General features: G+C 32.4%; 1 protein-coding gene across 1 annotated transcript; it reads left to right on the top strand.

The window, feature by feature from the left end:
* The first annotated feature begins 2,257 nt into the window (after positions 1-2,257).
* LOC127732996 (small nuclear ribonucleoprotein G-like) lies at positions 2,258-8,906 on the top strand. Its single transcript, XM_052242256.1, has 4 exons — positions 2,258-2,392; positions 7,294-7,316; positions 7,838-7,962; positions 8,606-8,906. The coding sequence occupies exons 1-4, from the start codon at positions 2,361-2,363 to the stop codon at positions 8,654-8,656; spliced, it is 231 nt and encodes a 76-aa protein (XP_052098216.1). The 5' UTR covers positions 2,258-2,360; the 3' UTR covers positions 8,657-8,906.
* Positions 8,907-20,687: the final 11,781 nt, after the last annotated feature.

Below are 20,687 nucleotides of genomic sequence, written 5' to 3' on the forward strand. Positions count from 1 at the left end.
GTTACTTACATAAGTCTAATGCTTTTCTAGATTTGAAAAAAAAAATTCCTTACTGATGTCATATTTATCAAGGTTTTTGAATGCACCAGCTGCCGCGTTTTCCAATATTATTGTTGACGTCCTCTTCAATATTTCCATCTGCATTGATTGTACTTTAATCCAAGATAGTTATAATAGAGAGGCAAACAAATGATGATTATACCAATGGGACTTTCAAATTCATAAGTAGAACCTTTGACAAACAGTGAAGGGCAACGCCGTGGCAAAATACGAAAAACGACCACTGAAAAGGCAAACAACAGTATACAAAACACAACATAGAAAACTAAAGAATGAGCAACACGAACCCCATCAAAAACTGTGGGTGCTCTCAGGTGCTGGGAAGATATAAGCCGTAGCTTCTGTTCCACATATGACACCCGTTGTGTTGCTCATGTATAAGTACATACAACTTGAAGAATTTATTTGCTCCAGTTTTTCACTTTTCCTGCCTAGGGTGTAATTATGTAGGTCTTTTGCTGCATATGTTCATATGTGTGAGAAGGGATCGATCGAGTATGGTGTCTTCCAAAAATATTGTTAAACTGTTAAACACTGTAGTTGTTACTCCTTTGTTGAAAAGGATAGATCCGGAAATTCTTAAATAAATATTGCCGTAAGCGAGTCGGTGTTTTGGTAGCAATACACAGTTAGGAAAAAACTTAAAATTGACACTCATAATTTTTAAACACCCTCTTTCCCTTCCTTTCTAACAAATAAGGCTTAATATTTGTGTTATGCATGTGTATATTTATAGAAAGAAAATCTTCCATAGATTTGATTTCTAATGGTTATTATGGTGAAATATGATCTCTTTTGGGTGTAACCATGGCAACAATCTGCATTTCTTTGATACAAAATATTGCAAAAAAAGGGGGTGAACATGTCACAAAAGTCTCCAAAATTTGGTCCAAAGGAACATTTCAATCAATTACAGTGATACCTTTCCTGAATCCATAGACATATATCTATCAAGAGGTCCAAAAAAAAATCATATGCATTTCTGCTCGTTTTTCCATAACACTACAATAATTTATGGACCTATGGGCGGTACGGATAGGAAAATACGGACTGTCAAACAGAAAAATGGCCTATAAAACATGCTAAAAACAATCTAAATGTTCATATAAACCCACTAAGAAGGCTATATTATTCTTCAATTATCTAAAAATCAATTTTATTGTACAAAAACTTTCATATTTAAAAAATTCCCCATGGCCATAATGCGAAACTAACTTCTAACTGTGTATTGCTACCTTTACAAATTGACCGGTCTCACTAATTAGCGACATGAAGCGACAAGAAGCGACAAGAAGCGTCAAGAAGCGACAAGAAGAATAAATTTAGCGACAAGAAGCGACAAGAAAACTTAATAAAAATATTATTAAAATAAATATATTAAAAAAATATGCATTGACATTTTCATTTTAATATACGGAAAGTAAAGTGATATTCATTTTTTTTAAAATATTTTGATAGATATTGATAAATATAGAAATTTCCCTGTCATAGTATGATATTAATTTTTACATGTTCTTGTGTTTTAGAACAATAATATATTTACTTTATAAATTTTTTAACACTCTCTTTGTCTAAAATATAATAAACTGACTGCATGCAAAATGCATTATACGTGAATCAGTGTCCAGAAAAGATAATGTTACTAAAACGTTAATATTTTATTTGGGTATTGACTTATCAAACGATATGTATGATGTTTATGCATAGTTTAAAGTTGATTGAAGATTAAAGGTAATTAAAGACAATGTTGAGTGTTGAACAGTTGCTCACTATTTACAATTATTGTATATTCTGGCGCGTGTAGTTGTATAGTCTGACGCGTGTACAAAGTTATAGGTGTTAACTGAATGTTATTGTAGCAATACAATAAGGGACACACGTCCTTTACTCCAACCATGATTCTAATTTGTTTATCCTTAAGCGTCATTATGCTTCTATGAAAAGAAGTAATTCTTACAAGAAAATAATGAAAAAACCCTCCAAATGTTATCTTGTCTCATTAATTCCTTCATCTATCAATATAATAAAAAAAATAAAGAAAATCTCTTTATAGCTGTCAATGCAATTTGTTTTTAATATATTTATTCTAATAATATTTTTATAAGTTTTCTTGTCGTTAAATAGTCTTGTCGCTAAATTTATTCTTCTTGTCGCTTCTTGACGCTTCTTGTCGCTTCTTGACGCTTCTTGTCGCTAATTAGTGAGACCCCAAATTGACTGTCGTTTCCGGAACGCTTTTCCGCCATAACTCAATTTTTGTTGTTTGCCGGCTCTGCCGACAATAATCCTTTTAAATCACAATGAGTAAGGCTCATCCTCCAGAATTGAAAAAGTAAGTTACGACCCTAATTGTTCCTTAGTATTTACAGTATATTTTAAAGACTCAAATTACAAGGCATTTCGTTATTTGTGTTACCTCTTTCTCTACTCCGGGGAAAAAATTATTTAGCCTTCTTTACTTTTAGGATACCGAAGTTGGGGTATTTTAAAATGCATTTTATATGTCGTAGAATACATATATTTAAATTCTTCTTTAATGTTATGTGTTTGTGAGTTGGATGTGGTACTTTCATATGTTTAATATTGGACCCTAGGACTGTTTTTTTTAACATTTCCAAGAGGGTTAGTTTTAGATCAAATTTAGCTGCGCAACCGGAGCTCTCAGGTCTTTGTGATTTTTAGTGACAATTTGTGGACCATTACCATTTATGGTCCTCAAATCATAAAATATAAGAAGGACCATTAGCCATTATAGTTGGTTCCGCAGTTAAATCAAATTATACTAGTCCAAATAATTATGACATCTTGAAAGGCATTTAATATTTTGCTTTGACGCCTTGAGGAAGAAAAAAAGCATTTCAAGACGTCATAATAGACCTTATCGCTATTTGGAAATCTGCACCGAGTATTGACATCAAACAACAATCACTTTTCCATTGTGGCGTCAGATGTTTTCTATTGTGACGTCAATATTTTACGGGAACCTTTTTGATGTCCAGTAATGGTGGACAAACAGCGATAAAGTGTATTATTATTGAACAAGATCAATACTACCTGTGACTAGAATAATAGTCCCATATATTACCAACTGTTGTTTAAGGTTCATATGCCGATAATGGTGACATACAGAAACAGTGTTGAAATTTGGTACTGATAATATCAGCTATCCTACCGTAGTCTATAATCGGTCATAATGTTGGTTCGTTCGGATTTTGTTATTGTACTTATCACAAGGGAAAACTCCGCATTGACGTCACTACGCAAATACCAGCGTACAAAATTAGTGCAGAATACATTTTTTCTACTCTTCTAAATAAACATTTCTAAATATATGTTTTCATTGTTATTCTATAGTATTGTACAAAAATGCCAATTTTCTAATGGCCGTTTCAAACCTGACTTCCCAATGCCTATAAACATTCCAGAACTTCAGAAATCCCCTCTTCCAGCCTCTTTTGCTTTGTTTACATTCCATTTAGCGTCATCAATCTTAATGGCAGACCAAACAGGCCAAGCAAATCGTATTTTTAAGAATTTCAAAATAGCAAGCACCTTACGTCTTACACGATTTTCCCGCGAAAAAAAACATCCAAATTGAAAGAAAAACCTTGGGAAACAAACGATAATCATGCCATATTTTTGTTCAGGAATATAGCGTAGGTTAATAAAAAACAATATACATATATTTTTCATAAAAAAAAAATTGGTTCAATATAAAGAGATCGATATTCTGACCATAAGTAAATATCCATATAAAATTCCATTGATATCAAATTTCATGGCTAATAATGAGGTTTCCTATTGATTAAACCCCCAATTTATTGCAAACTATTTCAAAGCAGTATCATACAAACAAATATTATAATTGCCTTGTACTAAAAAATCACCTAATTGACAGTAGAGCAATTTGATTGGATATAACGATTCAATGTGTCACGTGGTTTTGAAGCCATTAGAATTTGAATGTAAACAAACCGGGTCAGCTGCTGCAGTATGGAACAACATCGTACATTCAGTGACTGAGAAACAATTATGAGTAACCAAGCTTTACAATACACAGTAATAAAAAAATAAAGCTAAGTCTACAGAAAAATAAAATAAAAAATGGCCTTAAGTGCACGACTTACCACCATTGCGGGATATCATTTCTGATTTTTTTTTTATTTAGATGACAAAAGTTAAAAAGCCGTCGTAAATTCACACCAATTCGACATCTCCACCGACAGAATAAAACAGTGCATTCATTAATACCCGGTACCCGGTACTTTTACCCGCCTCCGGAAGCGTCTGGTACCGGCAGAAAAAATAAAAATACAAAAAAAAAACGTGTAAAATTCTTTTGAAGATCGTTCAAATCTAATTTCTTTCATTCCTTGACAATCTCCGTTCTACGCCGTTCATGTGTATGTTTATAGGTGTCTTCGTCGAGGTCCGCGTTAAAGTATAGATCTATCTTCTGCCAATTTAGGCACACCTCCAAAGTAGGAGAAGTGATAATTACAAACCATGTGTCTGTATCTGTATCGTAAGAGCGCTTTAAAATGCGACGATTTAGCAGTATATTTTCAAGCGGCAAATTGTTGATGAATTTAAACAACAACAGCAATATTATGTCTAATAAAAGGAAAGCAGCTTGTATCACAGATTATTTTATGAATAAAAGGTTTAATAAAGGTGAACATTCTATGAAATTCAGAAAAATCGTTAATCGTATCAAATCAGTTCGTTTCCCGTTGGACGTTGTCACTGATCTCCGTTTTCACGATATGTGTTCTATGTTGTGATTGAATTTTTTAGTGTAAGACATCGTGAAACATTTTACAATCTGAACTAACATAACTGTTACGTTTACAAAATATAACATCTGACGAGATTTAAGACTTCTAAAATTAAAAAAAAAGACAGCTAAGAAGAAGTGAAATTTTTCAAGAACAACCATCACAACACTTAGCATATATCAAAAACGTTTGTTTGTTGTTTTGCATGAGAGCATGTTTATTGTTTATTTTGTTTAATTGTTTGCATGACACTGTTAAATTACTTACACAAACAATTGACACAGTTATGATTATAACAAAGCAATAAAAAAAAAGTTACAACAAGTTTTATTATCAATTTTTTTTAATAATATACTATGTAACTTATGAAATTTCTTTCACAAAATTGAACAAATGCAAAACATTTAATAAAAGTATAAAAACAAACAAAACATTTAAACAACATTTCACATGAAACCCCTGCGTTATAGGTCATACCATGGAAGTATTATATTGGCAATATAATACTTCCATGGTCATACATATTTTATAACTGATTACAAAATAATTATAAGCAATGTATTTTCAGATGATTACTCTAGCATGTCTAGAAAAAAAACAATTCAATGTTAACTTACCCAAAATTGAAGCAAATATTACAGACTTTACCCTATTTTTTTAAGCAAAAAATTAAGGCTGAAATCCCTAAAATCCATGAGCTTCCGGGGGGCTTTGCCCCCCTGGTCCCCCTACCAGGGCTAGCCCTGGACCCACTGGGGGCCTTAAGCGGCCCCCAGACCCCTTGCCGTTTAAGTTTGGTTCCCCCTATAATCTCAAAGGTACCTCCAGTCTAAAAAAATAATGAAACCCCTGATAAAAGTAGTCGTACTAAATATGAAACTATAAACAAACAGTTGATTGTTTACGTAATGTTCATCCCAAAATTATAAATTGTTTGCATTTTATATTCACAGATGTTCAAAGTCAATGTTGTCCTTATTAGATTCAATCATGAACTGTATTTTGTACTTGGTCTCTTCAAAAATGTTCAAACATGATTACGTAATTCAATATAATGTTGGCTATTAAAATCTTGATTTCATCCAAGATGAATCGCTGAAATGATCTGAAATTATGTCATGGCATTGTAAAATATGGTGGAAAAGGGTATGGCACCAATTTTTTTGGTGTGAAGAAAAACCGGTAGGGGATAATACCACAAGAAAACCTCTTGTAGGAAACACTATTGTTTAGACCCAGAACAGCAATTTCCACTACACAGACTAATAACTCTTTAAAAGCAAGTAATTCCTGAGTGTTTGATACGTGTATAGAATAGAATAGAATATTTTTATTTCCAAATTACAGGGCCCATAATTTTTTTTCATAAAAGATACATTTTCTTGGGTCAAGATCCATAAAAATTTGGAAGATTTATTTAAGTTTTTAAAATTATAACAAATGTTAGAAATGTATGGAAAAAAATCTTCCCTTTGGATATCATAAAGTGGGCATTCGAACAAAATATGAAGCTCATCCTCAACTTTACCAAGTGAGCAATTTAAACAAAGACGCTCCGTTCTCTAACTTAAGGTTGCCTCAACCAACTAATATGAAACTTATACACAATGCTAATTACCACCAAATACAGATCAAGTTTGAGTTTTGGTAGCATCACTCTAACCATTCTAGAGTAATGCCCCTTTATAAATGGAAAAATTGCAAAATTTTTAGTTTCTGTTCTCTGACTTAAGTTTGCCTCAACCAAATTTTATGAAACATATACACAATACTTATTACCTTAAACTTCAGATCATGTACAAATTTGGGTAGCGTCACTTTTATCATTCTTGAATTAGTCCCTTTATAATGTTGTATGCAAGCGGGGGCATCATCTGTGTCCATGGGGACACATTCTCCATTTTTTTTTAATATCTGTCTGTCTCAATTTTTAAAGAGTGAGCACTTATTCTTAATTTACAAATTGACTGTCTTTTTAAAATCCTGTAGTTCTAAATTTTTTTCTTTTTTAAAACAATCTTTTATTGAAAAATAAGTACCAAGTTTCCCTTTTTCTGAGTTAATTGTTTGATACTTCAGTCTATTCCAAAATGTTGAATAACTTTCACATAGTTTATTTTTAACATACTTACATAAAGAACCAATTGCTTGGTCAAAATTTGGTAATTTAATCTCTCTCTGAATATAATCTATACTAGAGTACCATGTATTAACATTAGAAATATGTAATTGTTTACGACATATGAATGCATCAAATAATAATCCTTCTGTATATCTGCTGAGAGTAACTAACGGAAATAAACCTGACATTGTTTTAAAGTCTATTGACTGGCAAACAAAACATATTTAAGTCTAACCTGAATATCAGCAATACTTATAATTGTTTTTGAAAAGATTTTGTACATGGAATGTTGACTTGAAAGTGTATTATTGTATACTGTTCTTTTTATTTCAGGTTCATGGAAAAGAGAGTTTGCTGTAAGTAGCCACTAAGGTTTTTTTTTATGGCCATCACCCATACATTGTATACATGTAATTGCATTTTATTTTGCATACATTACCACACAATTTGAACCTTGTGATCTGCCCCCACCCATACAAAAATAATTTAAAGTGCCTTCCAACTCCCCCATATATTTTTTCTGGAATAGGTCCTTACAGTATATTAGTAAATTTTAACCTGATGCATCGGATATATGTAAATTGTTGTGTACACATTTTTGAGCCTACATGTAAGTGGAAATATATTATTATGTTGCAGAAAATTGCATTCATTACATCACACGAGGAATTTATTATTGAAAAAAAATATTGAAATAACATTTTCTTTGAAAGTATAACGTTTTAATGAAACAGTTATGAAAATATATAATCTGGTGTTCAAAACCAGTACTAAATTTAGTTTCAACATACATGTATAACTTATGAGAACAGTTACATTTGTTGTTGTCTATTGAAAAGGATAAAAATATTTTAAAGATTTACATGGTATTTTTCAGTAAAGTTAAATGGTGGTCGTCAAATATCAGGAACATTGAGAGGTTTTGACCCTTTTATGAACTTGGTAGTAGATGAGAGTGTTGAAGAAACTAAAGCTGGAGATAGAAATACAATTGGCATGGTGGTAAGTGTAAAAACATCTATAATGGATTTTTTTTTCTTTTAGTTTATTTGTTAGGAAGTCAGAAAACTAATATATACTTTTGAAATGGATAGATTTAGTGATACTTTTCTAGACTTTGACTGGCTCATCTTGGAATGTAAGCTCTATACAAATTATTTCCTCTCAAACCAATTTGACCGATTTCAAACAAACTTTGCTCTAGTGATCCTTAAGGAATGTTTTATAAAGTTTTTTCTTGCTGTAAACCAACATAGCTTTATGGATAAAAATAGTACAAAATGTAAAATGCAAGTGATTGTCTGGTACATGTACCTTAAAAGTTGATTTTAGAACAATTTTAGATTTTTTGCCCATTATATATAACCGATAAAAAATTACTTTATATAAGTTTTATAGCAACAAAAATATCCAAGTTGTGGACAGGGATCATCAGGCATGAATAATGCATGCAGATATTTACAAGCTTTAAACTGTATGTAGATTTTTTTACATGTCCAACAGGTTTTTTACCATGTATATAAAAATTGACAAGATTTTTTCTAGATTCTGTCAGAGTAGATGAATAAGGGGAAATTATTTTCTAAGTTTGTTTCCTAATTATAGTGAAGTATATGAATTGTTATCCTTTGCCATCTTGTTGCAGGTTGTTAGGGGAAACAGTATCATACTGTTAGAGGCCTTGGAGAGGATATGATGTCTAGCTGATGTAAATATTGTGAGAAAGACCAGAGTGGATACATTATACATAATGATCATCTTTTTCATTCATTTTAACATTATAATTCATTTATGAAGTGGATAATAGTTCTGTACTTATTTTTATTTGCAATCATGGAAGAACATCTTCATTAAATACATGTATATGTATTTGGTTAAATCTAATCTTGGACATTTTGTTTCATTTTTTCTATGACATACAAAAATAAAAGTATATTTGTTGTTAATTGTATTTGTTCATGAACTGCTTGCAATAATGAATACCTGAAAAAAATTCATGATGAGCAAAACACATGGAATTTTAAATTTCTTATGTATTTTAGAAGTTCCCTATTTATCTGAGTACATGTATTAATTGAATTTTGAAATGTTCTTGTTATTCAGTTGAAGTAATGTGCTTAAAGTGTTAATTTGCATGTAAAGAGTGGAAGCTTGTTCTAGTTAACAACCATAGAAAAATTCAATAAACCCCAAAATTTAAAAGGATTTTTTGTTTTATATGTGACATAGGTGTTAATATTTTGGCAGTGTTGGTAATAATACTAATATTCAATAAGGGGCATTTCAAGAGAAGTACACATTTCAGAGAACACTTGTAAAGCAGTTTTGGAGTAGTTGGCAATTTAATTTTTTCTGTCATTTCTTGTCTATTGTCAAGAAAACTATGAGCTATGTTTAGAATAAAAAGTGTTAATTGTAAAACTATCTTCTAAAATTGAATAAAAAACTGTCTGAAAAAATCTGTCCATGGGATTATGATTTTTATACGACCGCAAAAAAATTTTGTGGTCGTATATTGGTATGACGTTGGCGTCGTCGTCGTCCGAAGACACATTGGTTTTCGCACTCTAACTTTAGTTTAAGTGAATGGATCTTTTTGAAATTTTACCATAAGGTTAAATACCACAAAAGGAAGGTTGGGATTGATTTTGGGGGTTATGGTACCAACAGTTAAGGAATTAGGGGCCAAAAATAAGCATTTTCTAGTTTCCAGACAATAACTGTGGAACGGTGTATGGATCTCTCTGATTATACTACAAGTTTCCATACCACAAAGGGATGGTTAGGATTTGCTTTGGGGGGTTATGGCTCAAATCGTTTAGGAATTAGGGGCAAAAAAGGGGGAAAAACAAGGTTGTCCTGGTTTATGGACAAATACTTTAGTATAAAACATAATTTAAAGCAGTGTAAGGGAGATAAATCAAATACATCATTGAAATTATCTCCCTTAATTGGTTAATGAACAATAAAGATAATTTAAAACAGTGTAAGGGAGGTAATCCAAATACAACGTTTTGGTTACTTCCCTTACACTGCTTTTAAATTATGTTTAAAGAAATGCATATTTATAAAGGAAGACCAGTAAAAATATCTGCAAATGTTGCATCATTTTTTTTTACAAAAAAATCCATATGAAAGATTTGACACTATATTTTTAACTATTATAAAATAGATTAAGTTAGCACTATGGTAAATTTAAATGGGTAATTATGGTTGCCAACTCCATTGGAAATTTGAATTGAGATTATAACCATATCTTGAGGGAAAGAATTTTTTGGGGAAAAAAAGGGGGGGGGGGGAATAAAAAGAAATTGTGGGGGGTCAATTTTTGAAAATTTCAGATTTCAGAAATGAAAAAGAATTATTCTTCAAATATTATTTTTTTTTCAAATTTCAAATATTGAAAAATTTCAAGAAGTAATCTTTAATTGCATAGTATGGCGCATTAGATTTGTAAAATCTTTGATCACATTTATTTATTTGTTATGCCGAATCTAACAGTGTATTTAGATTTTTAATTTTGGGTCCAGTTTTCAAAATAGTCTACATTAAGGTCCAAAGGGTCCAAAATTAAACTTTGTTTGATTTTAGCAAAAATTGAATATATGAGGTTCTTTGATATGCTGAATCTAAACATGTATTTAGATTTTTGATTTTTGGCCCAGTTTTCAAGTTGGTCCAAATTGGGGTCCAAAATTAAACTTTGTTTGATTTCAACAAAAATTGAATATATGGGGTTCTTTGATATGCTGAATCTAACCATGTATTTAGATTTTTTATTTGTGGACCCCGTTATCAAATTGGTTCATATTGAGGTCAAAAGGGTCCAAAATTAAACTTTGTTTGATTTCATCTAAAATTGAATTATTGGGGCTCTTTGATATTCCAAATCTAACCTTGTATTTAGATTTTTAATTTTGGGTCCTGTTTTTATACGCCCGTTTACGGGACGTATTATGGTATACCGTTGTACGTCCGTCTGTCCGTCCGTCGTTCGTCAACATGTCGGACATTAACTCAAAAACGCTTTAACCAATTTGCTTAAAACTTTGGTGAATTGTTTATATCTATTGACGTGAGCTCCCTTTCGTTTTTTATAAATTTTAGATTTTACGTTTCCGAGTTATGGGGTTTTATTCATTAAAAAAAGGGGGATTTTCCAGTTTTCGGACAATAACTCAAGAATGCTTTCACCAACTTGCAAGAAATTTTGGTTAATTGTTTATATCTATTGACATGAGCTCCCTTTGGATTTTTATAAATTTTAGATTTTACGTTTCCGAGTTATGGGGTTTTATTCATAAAAAAAGGGGGATTTTCCAGTTTTCGGACCATAACTCAAAAATGCTTTCAGCAGTACTCATGAAACTTTGATGAATTGTTGATATCTATTGATGTAAGCTCCCTTTAGAATTTTATAAATTTTAGATTTTACATTTCCGAATTATGGGGTTTATTCATTAAAAAAGGGGGGATTTTCCAGTTTTCAGACAAAAACTCAAAAATGCTTTCAGCAATTCGTATGAAACTTTGGTGAAGTGTTTATATCTATTGATGTAAGCTCCCTTTAGAATTTTATAAATTTTATTTGTTTATAGTCGGACAACAGATTTACTAAGTATTGTGCTACACCACAGTGTATTGCACAACAGCAAGAAATCTTTAATTGAATATAAATTCAATTCATATAACCAACTTCAAGTTCTTTGACTACATTTATTCAGAAACCTATAATAGATGTATGTCAAATATTTAGTTACAATCCAAATTCAGACCTGTATCAAGCTTGAATATTGTGTCCATTTATGCCCCAACTGTTCAGGGTTAGACCTCTGCGGGCGTATCCAGCTGCGCTCAGCGAAGCAGTTTATTTAAATTGGTCTACATTAAGGTCCAAAGGGTCCAAAATTAAACTTAGTTTGATTTTAACAAAAATTGAATTCTTGGGGTTCTTTGATATGCTGAATCTAAACATGTGTTTAGATTTTTGATTATGGGCCCAGTTTTCAAGTTGGTTCAAGATAGGGTCCAGTATTTAAACTTTGTTTGATTTCAACAAAAATTGAATATATGGGGTTCTTTGATATGCTGAATCTAAACATGTATTTAGATTTTTGATTATGGGCCCAGTTTTCAAGTTGGTCCAAATTGGGGTCCAAAATTAAACTTTTTTCGATTTCAACAAAAATTGAATATATGGGGTTCTTTGATATGCTGAATCTAACCATGAATTTAGATTTTTTTTTTGTGGGCCCTGCTATCAAATTGGTTCATATTGAGGTCAAAAGGGTCCAAAATTAAACTTTGTTTGATTTCATCAAAAATTGAATTATTGGGGTTCTTTGATATTCCTAATCTAATCGTGTATTTAGATTTTTAATTTTAAGTCCCGTTTTTTAAATTGGTCTACATTAAGGTCCAAAGGGTCCAAAATTAAACTTAGTTTGATGTTAGCAAAAATTGAATTCTTGGGGTTCTTTGATATGCTGAATCTAAACATGTGTTTAGATTTTTGATTATGGGCCCAGTTTTCAAGTATGTCCAAGTTGGGGTCCAAAATTAAACTTTGGATATTGGACCATAATAGGTAAATTAAAAAAATTCAAGTTCTTAGACCACATTCTTTCTGTGTCAGAAACCTATGCTGTGTCAAATATTTAATAACAATCCAAATTCAGAGCTGTATCAAGCTTGAATGTTGTGTCCATACTTGCCCCAACTGTTCAGGGTTCGACCTCTGCGGTCGTATCAAGCTGCGCCCCAGCGAAGCATTTTATTATATGTCTGTGTTTGACAGGAAATATTATGTTATACCCTAGTCTCTTCATCCATCGATATGTCAACATTTCGTTCAATAACTCCAATTTGTTTAAATTGTTCTTCAATGGCACAGTGGCCATGGTCTAGCTCATCTCCTGTGTCACTAGCCTGTCCACACTGAGGTTGTGAGTTCCATTCCAATCTTAATTAATTAGGATTGTCAGTTATCCTGCCAAAGTTGATAGTTCACTCCAGCTTCCTCGACTATTAAAAACTGACCGCCATGATGTAGCCAATAATGCTGCAAGTTGTGTTAAACACAGGCAATCAATCTCCCTTTTGATCATGAATATTTTCTTGTTTGTCATTCCAGAGTTGGGGATCTTTGACTGAGATCTCTGTTTATTTTAGTTTTGAGCTCTCTGGGTCCAAGGGCCAAGTGAGCTTTTCTCATCACTTGGTGTCTTGTTTTTATACGACCGCAAAAAATTTTTGCGATCGTATATTGGTATGACGTCGGCCGGGTCGTCGTCGTTGTCCAAAGACACATTGGTTTTCGCACTCTAACTTTAGTTTAAGTGAATGGATCTCTATGGAATTTTACCATAAGGTTCAATACCGCAAAAGGAAGGTTGGGATTGATTTTGGGGGTTATGGTACCAACAGTTAAGGAATTAGGGGCCAAAAAATAAGCATTTTTGTAACTTCCAGACATAACTTGTGTGTTAGTGTATGGATCTCTCTGACATTGTACCACAAGGTTCCATATCCCAAAGGGAATGCTGGGCTTGATTTTGGGGGTAATTGCCTCAAAATTTTAGGAATTGGGGACCAAAAAAGGGGCAAAAAACAAGCATTTTTATATGGACAAATACTTTAGTACAAAACATAATTTAAAGCAGTGTAAGGGAGATAAATCAAATACATCATTTGAATTACCTCCCTTACACTGCTTTTAAATTATGTATAAAGTAATGGTTAATGAACAATTAAGACAATTTAAAACAGTGAAAGGGAGGTAATCCACATACAACGTTTTGATTACTTCCCTTACACTGCTTTTAAATTATGTTTAAAGAAATACATATTTATAAAGAAGACCAGTAAAAATATCTGCAAATGTTGCATCTTTTTTTTTTTTACAAAAAAAATCCATATGAAAGATTTGACACCATATTTTAAATTCTATTATAAAATAGATTAAGTTAGCACTATGGGTAATTATGGTTGCAAATTCCATTGGAAATTTGAATTGAGATTATGACCATATCTTGAGGGAAAGAATTTTTTTGGGGAAAAAAGGGGGGGGGGGGGGGTAAAAAGAAATTGTGGGAGGTCAATTTTTTTCTCGTTTCAGATTTCAGAAATTAAAAAGAATTATTCTTCAAATATTATTTTTTTTTCAAATTTCAAGAAGTAATCTTTAATTGCACAGTATGGCGCATTAGATTTGTAAAATCTTTGACCACATTTATTTATTTGTTATGCCAAATCTGACCGTGTATTTAGATTTTTAATTTTGGGTCCAGTTTTCAAATTGGTCTACATTAAGGTCCAAAGGGTCCAAAATTAAACTTAGTTTGATTTTTAAAAAAATTGAATATATGGGGTTCTTTGATATGCTGAATCTAAACATGTATTTAGATTTTTGATTTCGGGCCCAGTTTTCAAGTTGGTCCAAATTGGGGTCCAAAATTTAACTTTGTTTGATTTCAACAAAAATTGAATAAATGGGGTTCTTTAATATGCTGAATCTAACCATGTATTTAGATTTTTTATTTGTGGGCCCGCTATCAAATTGGTTCATATTGAGGTCAAAAGGGTCCAAAATTAAACTTTGTTTTATTTCATCAAAAATTGAATTCTTTGGGTTCTTTGATATGCCAAATCTAACCGTGTATTTAGATTTTTAATTTTGGGTCCAGTTTTCAAATTGGTCTACATTAAGGTCCAAAGGGTCCAAAATTAAACTTAAGTTTGATTTTAACAAAAATTGAATATATGGGGTTCTTTGATATGCTGAATCGAAACATGAATTTAGATTTTTGATTTTGGGCCCAGTTTTCAAGTTGGTCCAAATTGGGGTCCAAAATTAAACTTTGTTTGATTTCAACAAAAATTGAATATATGGGGTTCTTTGATATGCTGAATCTAACCATGTATTTAGATTTTATTTGTGGGCCCCGCTATCAAATTGGTTCATATTGAGGTCAAAAGGGTCCAAAATTAAACTTTGTTTTATTTCATCAAAAATTGAATTATTAGAGTTCTTTGATATGCCAAATCTAACCGTGTATTTAGATTTTTAATTTTGGGTCCTGTTTTTTAAATTGGTCTACATTAAGGTCCAAAGGGTCCAAAATTAAACTAAGTTTGATTTTAACAAAAATTGAATTCTTGGGGTTCTTTAATCTGCTGACTCTAAACATGTGTTTAGATTTATGATTATGGGCCCAGTTTTCAAGTTGGTCCAAGTTGGGGTCCAAAATTAAACTTTGTTTGATTTCAACAAAAATTGAATATATGGGGTTCTTTGATATGCTGAATCTAACAATATATTTTGATTTTTGGGCCCCGTTATCAAATTGGTCTACATTGAGGTCAAAAGGGTCCAAAATTAAACTTTGTTTGATTTCATCAAAAATTGAATTCTTTGGATTCTTTGATATGCTGAATGTAACCATGTATTTAGATTTTGGATATTGGACCATAATAGGTAAATTAGAAAATTTCAAGTTCTTAGACCACATTCATTCTGTGTCAGAAACCTATGCTGTGTCAAATATTTAATCACAATCCAAATTCAGAGCTGTATCAAACTTGAATGTTGTGTCCATACTAGCCCCAACTGTTGAGGGTTTGACCTCTGCGGTCGTATCAAGCTGCACCCAGCGGAGCATTTTATTAACTTTACAAAAATCTCTGAAACTACTGGTCCAAATTTAAACTTGGCCACAATCATCATTAGGGAAATTTAGTTTTAAAGAATATGTCCAATCGCCTTGCCTGCCAACTAAAATTGAATACGTGGCTAAAAATAGAACAATGGGCTAAATTGCAAGTTTGTCTAATATCTGAAAAATCATTATTTTTTATGCCCCGCCGTAGTGGTGGGGGCATTAAGTTTTACCCTTGTCCGTCTGTACGTACGTACGTCCCAAAATTTGTTTCCGTTCTCTAACTTGAGTTTGCCTCAACCAAATGTTATGAAACTTATACACAATGCTTATTACCACAAAACACAGATCAAGTTTGAATTTTGGTGGCGTCACTTTAACCGTTCTACAGTTATGCCCCTTTATAAATGGAAAAATTGCAAAATGTTTAGTTTCCTTTCTCTAACTTAAGTTTGCCTCAACCAAATGTTATGAAACTTATACACAATGCTTATTTTCTTCTAAATATCAAGTAATTTGTAAAATTGGAGTTATCTTCCTTTGTCCATGATTATAGTTGAATCAACTACAATCAATGCTTTATACAATGCAATGTTTAATTTTGACCTCCACTGATAAAACACAGATCAAGTTGAATTTGGGTAGTGTCACTTTAACCATTATTGAGTTATGCCCTTTTATAAATCGAAAGATTGCAAAATTTTTAGTTTCCATTCTGTAACTTAAGTTTGCCCCAACCAAACATTATGAAACCTATACACAATATTCATTACCACAAAACTTAAGATCAAGTACAAATGTTATGAAACTTATACACAATGCTTATAACTACACAATACAGATTAAGTACGAAATTTGGTGGCGATGTTATACACAATGCTTATTACTACATAATACAGATTAAGTACGAAATTTTGTGGCGACACTTTTACCATTCTTGTTTGTTTCTGTTTTCTAACTTTAGTTTGCCTCAACCAAATGTTATGAAACTTATACACAATGCTTATTACTACATAATACAGATTAAGTACGAAATTTGGTGGGAACACTTTTACCATTCTTGAGTAATGTCCCTTTATAAACATAAAAATTGGTGAATTTTTCGTTTCCGTTCTCTAACTTTAGTTTGTCTCAACCAAATGTCATAACACTTATACACAACCTTTCAAGAGTTATGCGTGTTTACAAATAGAAAAAATTTTTGCAGTCGTAAATTAGTATGACGTTGGCGTCGTCGACGTCGTCCGAAGACACATTGGTTTTCTCACTCTAACTTTAGTTTAAGTGAATGGATCTCTATGAAATGGAGGTTCAATACCACAAAAGGAAGGTTGGGATTGATTTTGGGGGTTATGGTACCAACAGTAAAGGAATTAGGGGCCAAAAATAAGCATTTTTGTAACTTCCAGACATAACTTGTGTGTTAGTGTATGGATCTTTCTGACATTGTACCACAAGGTTCCATATCACAAAGGGAATGCTGGGATTGATTTTGGGGGTAATTGCCTCAAAATTTTGGAATTAGGGGGCAAAAAACAATCATTTTTCTAGTTTCATGACAATAACTTGTGTGTAGGTGTATGGATCTTTCTGAAATTGTACTACAAGGTTTCATATCTTAAAGGGAAAGCTGGAATTTAGTTTGGGGGTAATTGCCCAAAACGTTTAGGAATAAGGGGCCAAAAATAAGCATTTTTTCTAGTTTCCAGACAATAACTTGTGTTCAAGTGTATGGATCTCTCTGAAATTGTACTGCAAGGTACCATACCACAAAGGGAAGGCTGGGATTGATTTTGGGGGTAATTGCCTCAAAATTTTAGGAATTAGGGGCCAAAAAGGGGCGAAAAACAAACATTTTTCTAGTTTCAGGACAATAACTTGTGTGTAAGTGTATGGATCTTTATGAAATTGTACTACAAGGTTCCATATCACAAAAGGAAAGCTGGGTTTGAGTTTGGTGGTAATTGCCCTAAACGTTTAGGAATTTGGGGCCAACAAGGGGCCAAAAAACAAGCATTTTTCTAGTTTCCAGACAATAACTTGTGTTCAAGTGTATGGATCTCTCTGAAATTGTACTGCAAGGTACCATACCATAAAGGGAAGGCTGGGATTGAGTTTGGGGTTGATGAATCATAAGGGGTTTCAAAACATTTTTTTTGGGGGGGGGGGGGGATTTTTTTTCATTAAAATTTTCTATTTTAAATTGGTTATTTCTGATTTATATATAAAAGCAAATAATAATGATATGGTTTGAATAGGTAAATTAAAATTTTTTAAGTTCTTAGACCACATTCATTCTGTGTCAGAAACCTATGCTGTGTCAAATATTTAATCACGATCCAAATTCAGTGCTGTATTAAGCTAGAATGTTGTGTCCATACTTGCCCCAACTGTTCAGGGTTCGACCTCTGCGGTCGTATCAAGCTGCGCCCAGCGGAGCATTTTATTAGTTTCTGTTTTCTACTTAAGTTAGCCACAACCAAATGTTATAAGACTTACATACAATGCTTATTACCACAAAACTCAGATCAATAACAAATTTGGGTAGCGTCACTTTTACCGTTCTTCAGTTATGTCCCTTTATAACTATATGCTATGCAAGTGGGGGCATCATCTGTGTCCACATGTGGACACTATCCACATTTATTTTTAAATCTGACTAGTTTAAATTTTCTGAATGATGAGATCTACCTATTGTCTAGTTACATTAAAACTGTTCGAAGACTTCTTATAGGAGTTGCTGCCCTTAAATGACATATTTTAACATTTTTTCTTCATGTTTGCCTATAATCTTGAAAACTATAATAGATGAAGAGTAACTTTAAATATAAAAAATTATCAGCAAGACAAGATCTACAATTAATTCAACATGGTGGAAATCGTTAGAGTGGAGTTGTTGCCCTTTAATGATCTTTGTCTATTGTCTGAAAACTAAAATAGATAGGTAGAATCTCAAATGAGCAAAAATGATCAGCAAGACAAGATGTACAAATAAGTTTATGGCTGAAATCGTCAGTTCACCTCTTGTGCGAGTTAGTTGTTGCTCTCTACTGAAGATTTTTGCCCATTTTCAGTGTTCTGTCTCTTAATTTGAAAACCATGATAGATAAACACTTTAACAAAAGTGATCAGCAAGACAAGTCAACATGGTTGAAATCATCAGATGACTCCTTATTGGAGTTATTAGACTTGGTTTTTTTATGGCCAAAATCGTCAGTTCAACTCTTGTTGGAGTTATTGCTCTTTATTGACTATTTAAAGTGTTCTGTCTCTTATTTTGAAAACAATAATAGATAGGTAGACACTTTAAATAGCAAAAATAATCAGCAAGACAAGATCTATAAATAAGTTAACATGGTTGAAATCATCAGTCGACTCTTTATTGGAGTTCTTGGTCTTTTATGACGATTTTTACCATTTTTTATGCCCCCGCCGTTTCAGAGGGGTCATTAAGTTTTACCCTTGTCCGTCCGTACGTCCCAAAGTTGGTTTCCGTTCTCTAACTTTAGTTTGCCTCAACAAAATGTTATGAAACTAATACACAGTGCTTATTTCCACAAAACACTGATCAAGTTTGAATTTAGGTGGCGTCACTTTAACCGTTCTAGAGTTATGCTCCTTTACAAATATTTTTCGTTTCCGTTCTCTAACTTTAGTTTGCCTCAACCAAATGTTATGAAACTTATACACAATGCTTATTACCACAAAATACAGATCAAGTTTGAAATTGGGTGGTGTCACTTTAACCGTTCTAGAGTTATGCCCGTTTACAAAAGGAAAAATTGCTGAATTTTTTGTTTCCGTTCTCTTAACTTAAGTTAGCCTCAACCAAATGTTATGAAACTTATACACGATGCTTATTACCACAAAATACAGATCAAATTTGATTTTTGGTGGTGTCACTTTAACAGTTCTAGAGTTATGCCCCTTTACAAAAGGAAAAATGGCTGAATTTTTCGTTTCCGTTTTCTAACTTAGGTATGCCTCAACCAAATGTTATGAAACTTATACACAATGCTTATTACCACAAAATACAGATCAAATTTGATTTTTGGTGGTGTAACTTTTACTGTTCTAGAGTTGTGCCCTTTTACAAAAGGAAAAATTGCTGAATTTTTCGTTTCCGTTGTCTTTCTTAATATATATAAAAAAGAAGATGTGGTATGATTGCCAATGAGACAACTCTCCACAAGAGATCAAATGACACAGAAATTAACAACTATAGGTCACCGTACGGCCTTCAACAATGAGCAAAGCCCATACCGCACAGCCAGCTATAAAAGGCCCCGAAATGACAATGTAAAACAATTCAAACGAGAAAACTAACGGCCTTATTTATGTACAAAAAATGAACGAAAAACAAATATGTATAACACATAAACAAACGACAACCACTGAATTACAGGCTCCTGACTTGGGACAGGCACATACATACAGAATGTGGCGGGGTTAAACATGTTAGCTAGATCCCAACCCTCCCCCTAACCTGGGACAGTGGTGTAACAGTACAACATAAGAACGAACTATAAAAATCAGTTGAAAGAGGCTTAACTCATCAGATGGATAAAAATACAAATACTACAAATACAAGTGGACGTGGCCGGGTACTTGTACATCCAAACAACAAAAAGACACTAAGTACAGATCTGAGAGTACTCGCAGTTACTGGCAGCTAGTTCTAAGCCACTAACAACTAATAAGAAAAATCATGCATCATAGACTAAATTATCAATCCGTACACATCCAACATCCAATGGATTTAGTATAAAGACGTCATAAACAGTCAGAGAAAAACATGACCTTGTGCAATGCCAAGATACAGGTATCTACAGATTGTAGATCCATGAATGTGTATATGTATATAACAATAATATTTAGTTTGCTTTTAATTTACTGATAACAAAATCAATATCAGTACCAATAAAAACAATATTTAATGATCTAATTACAGTGTTGAATTGGTAACCTTTTAGAATAAGTTTATTTAAAGGATCGATAAGTTTACCAGGATCGTTTCTAAATTTCCGGGCACGGTAAACAATATTGCCGTAAAAAAGAGGATGTGCAATC

This window comes from Mytilus californianus, unplaced genomic scaffold (genome assembly GCF_021869535.1).
Source record: "Mytilus californianus isolate M0D057914Y unplaced genomic scaffold, xbMytCali1.0.p SCAF_3, whole genome shotgun sequence".
In the NCBI taxonomy this organism is placed as follows: domain Eukaryota; kingdom Metazoa; phylum Mollusca; class Bivalvia; order Mytilida; family Mytilidae; genus Mytilus; species Mytilus californianus.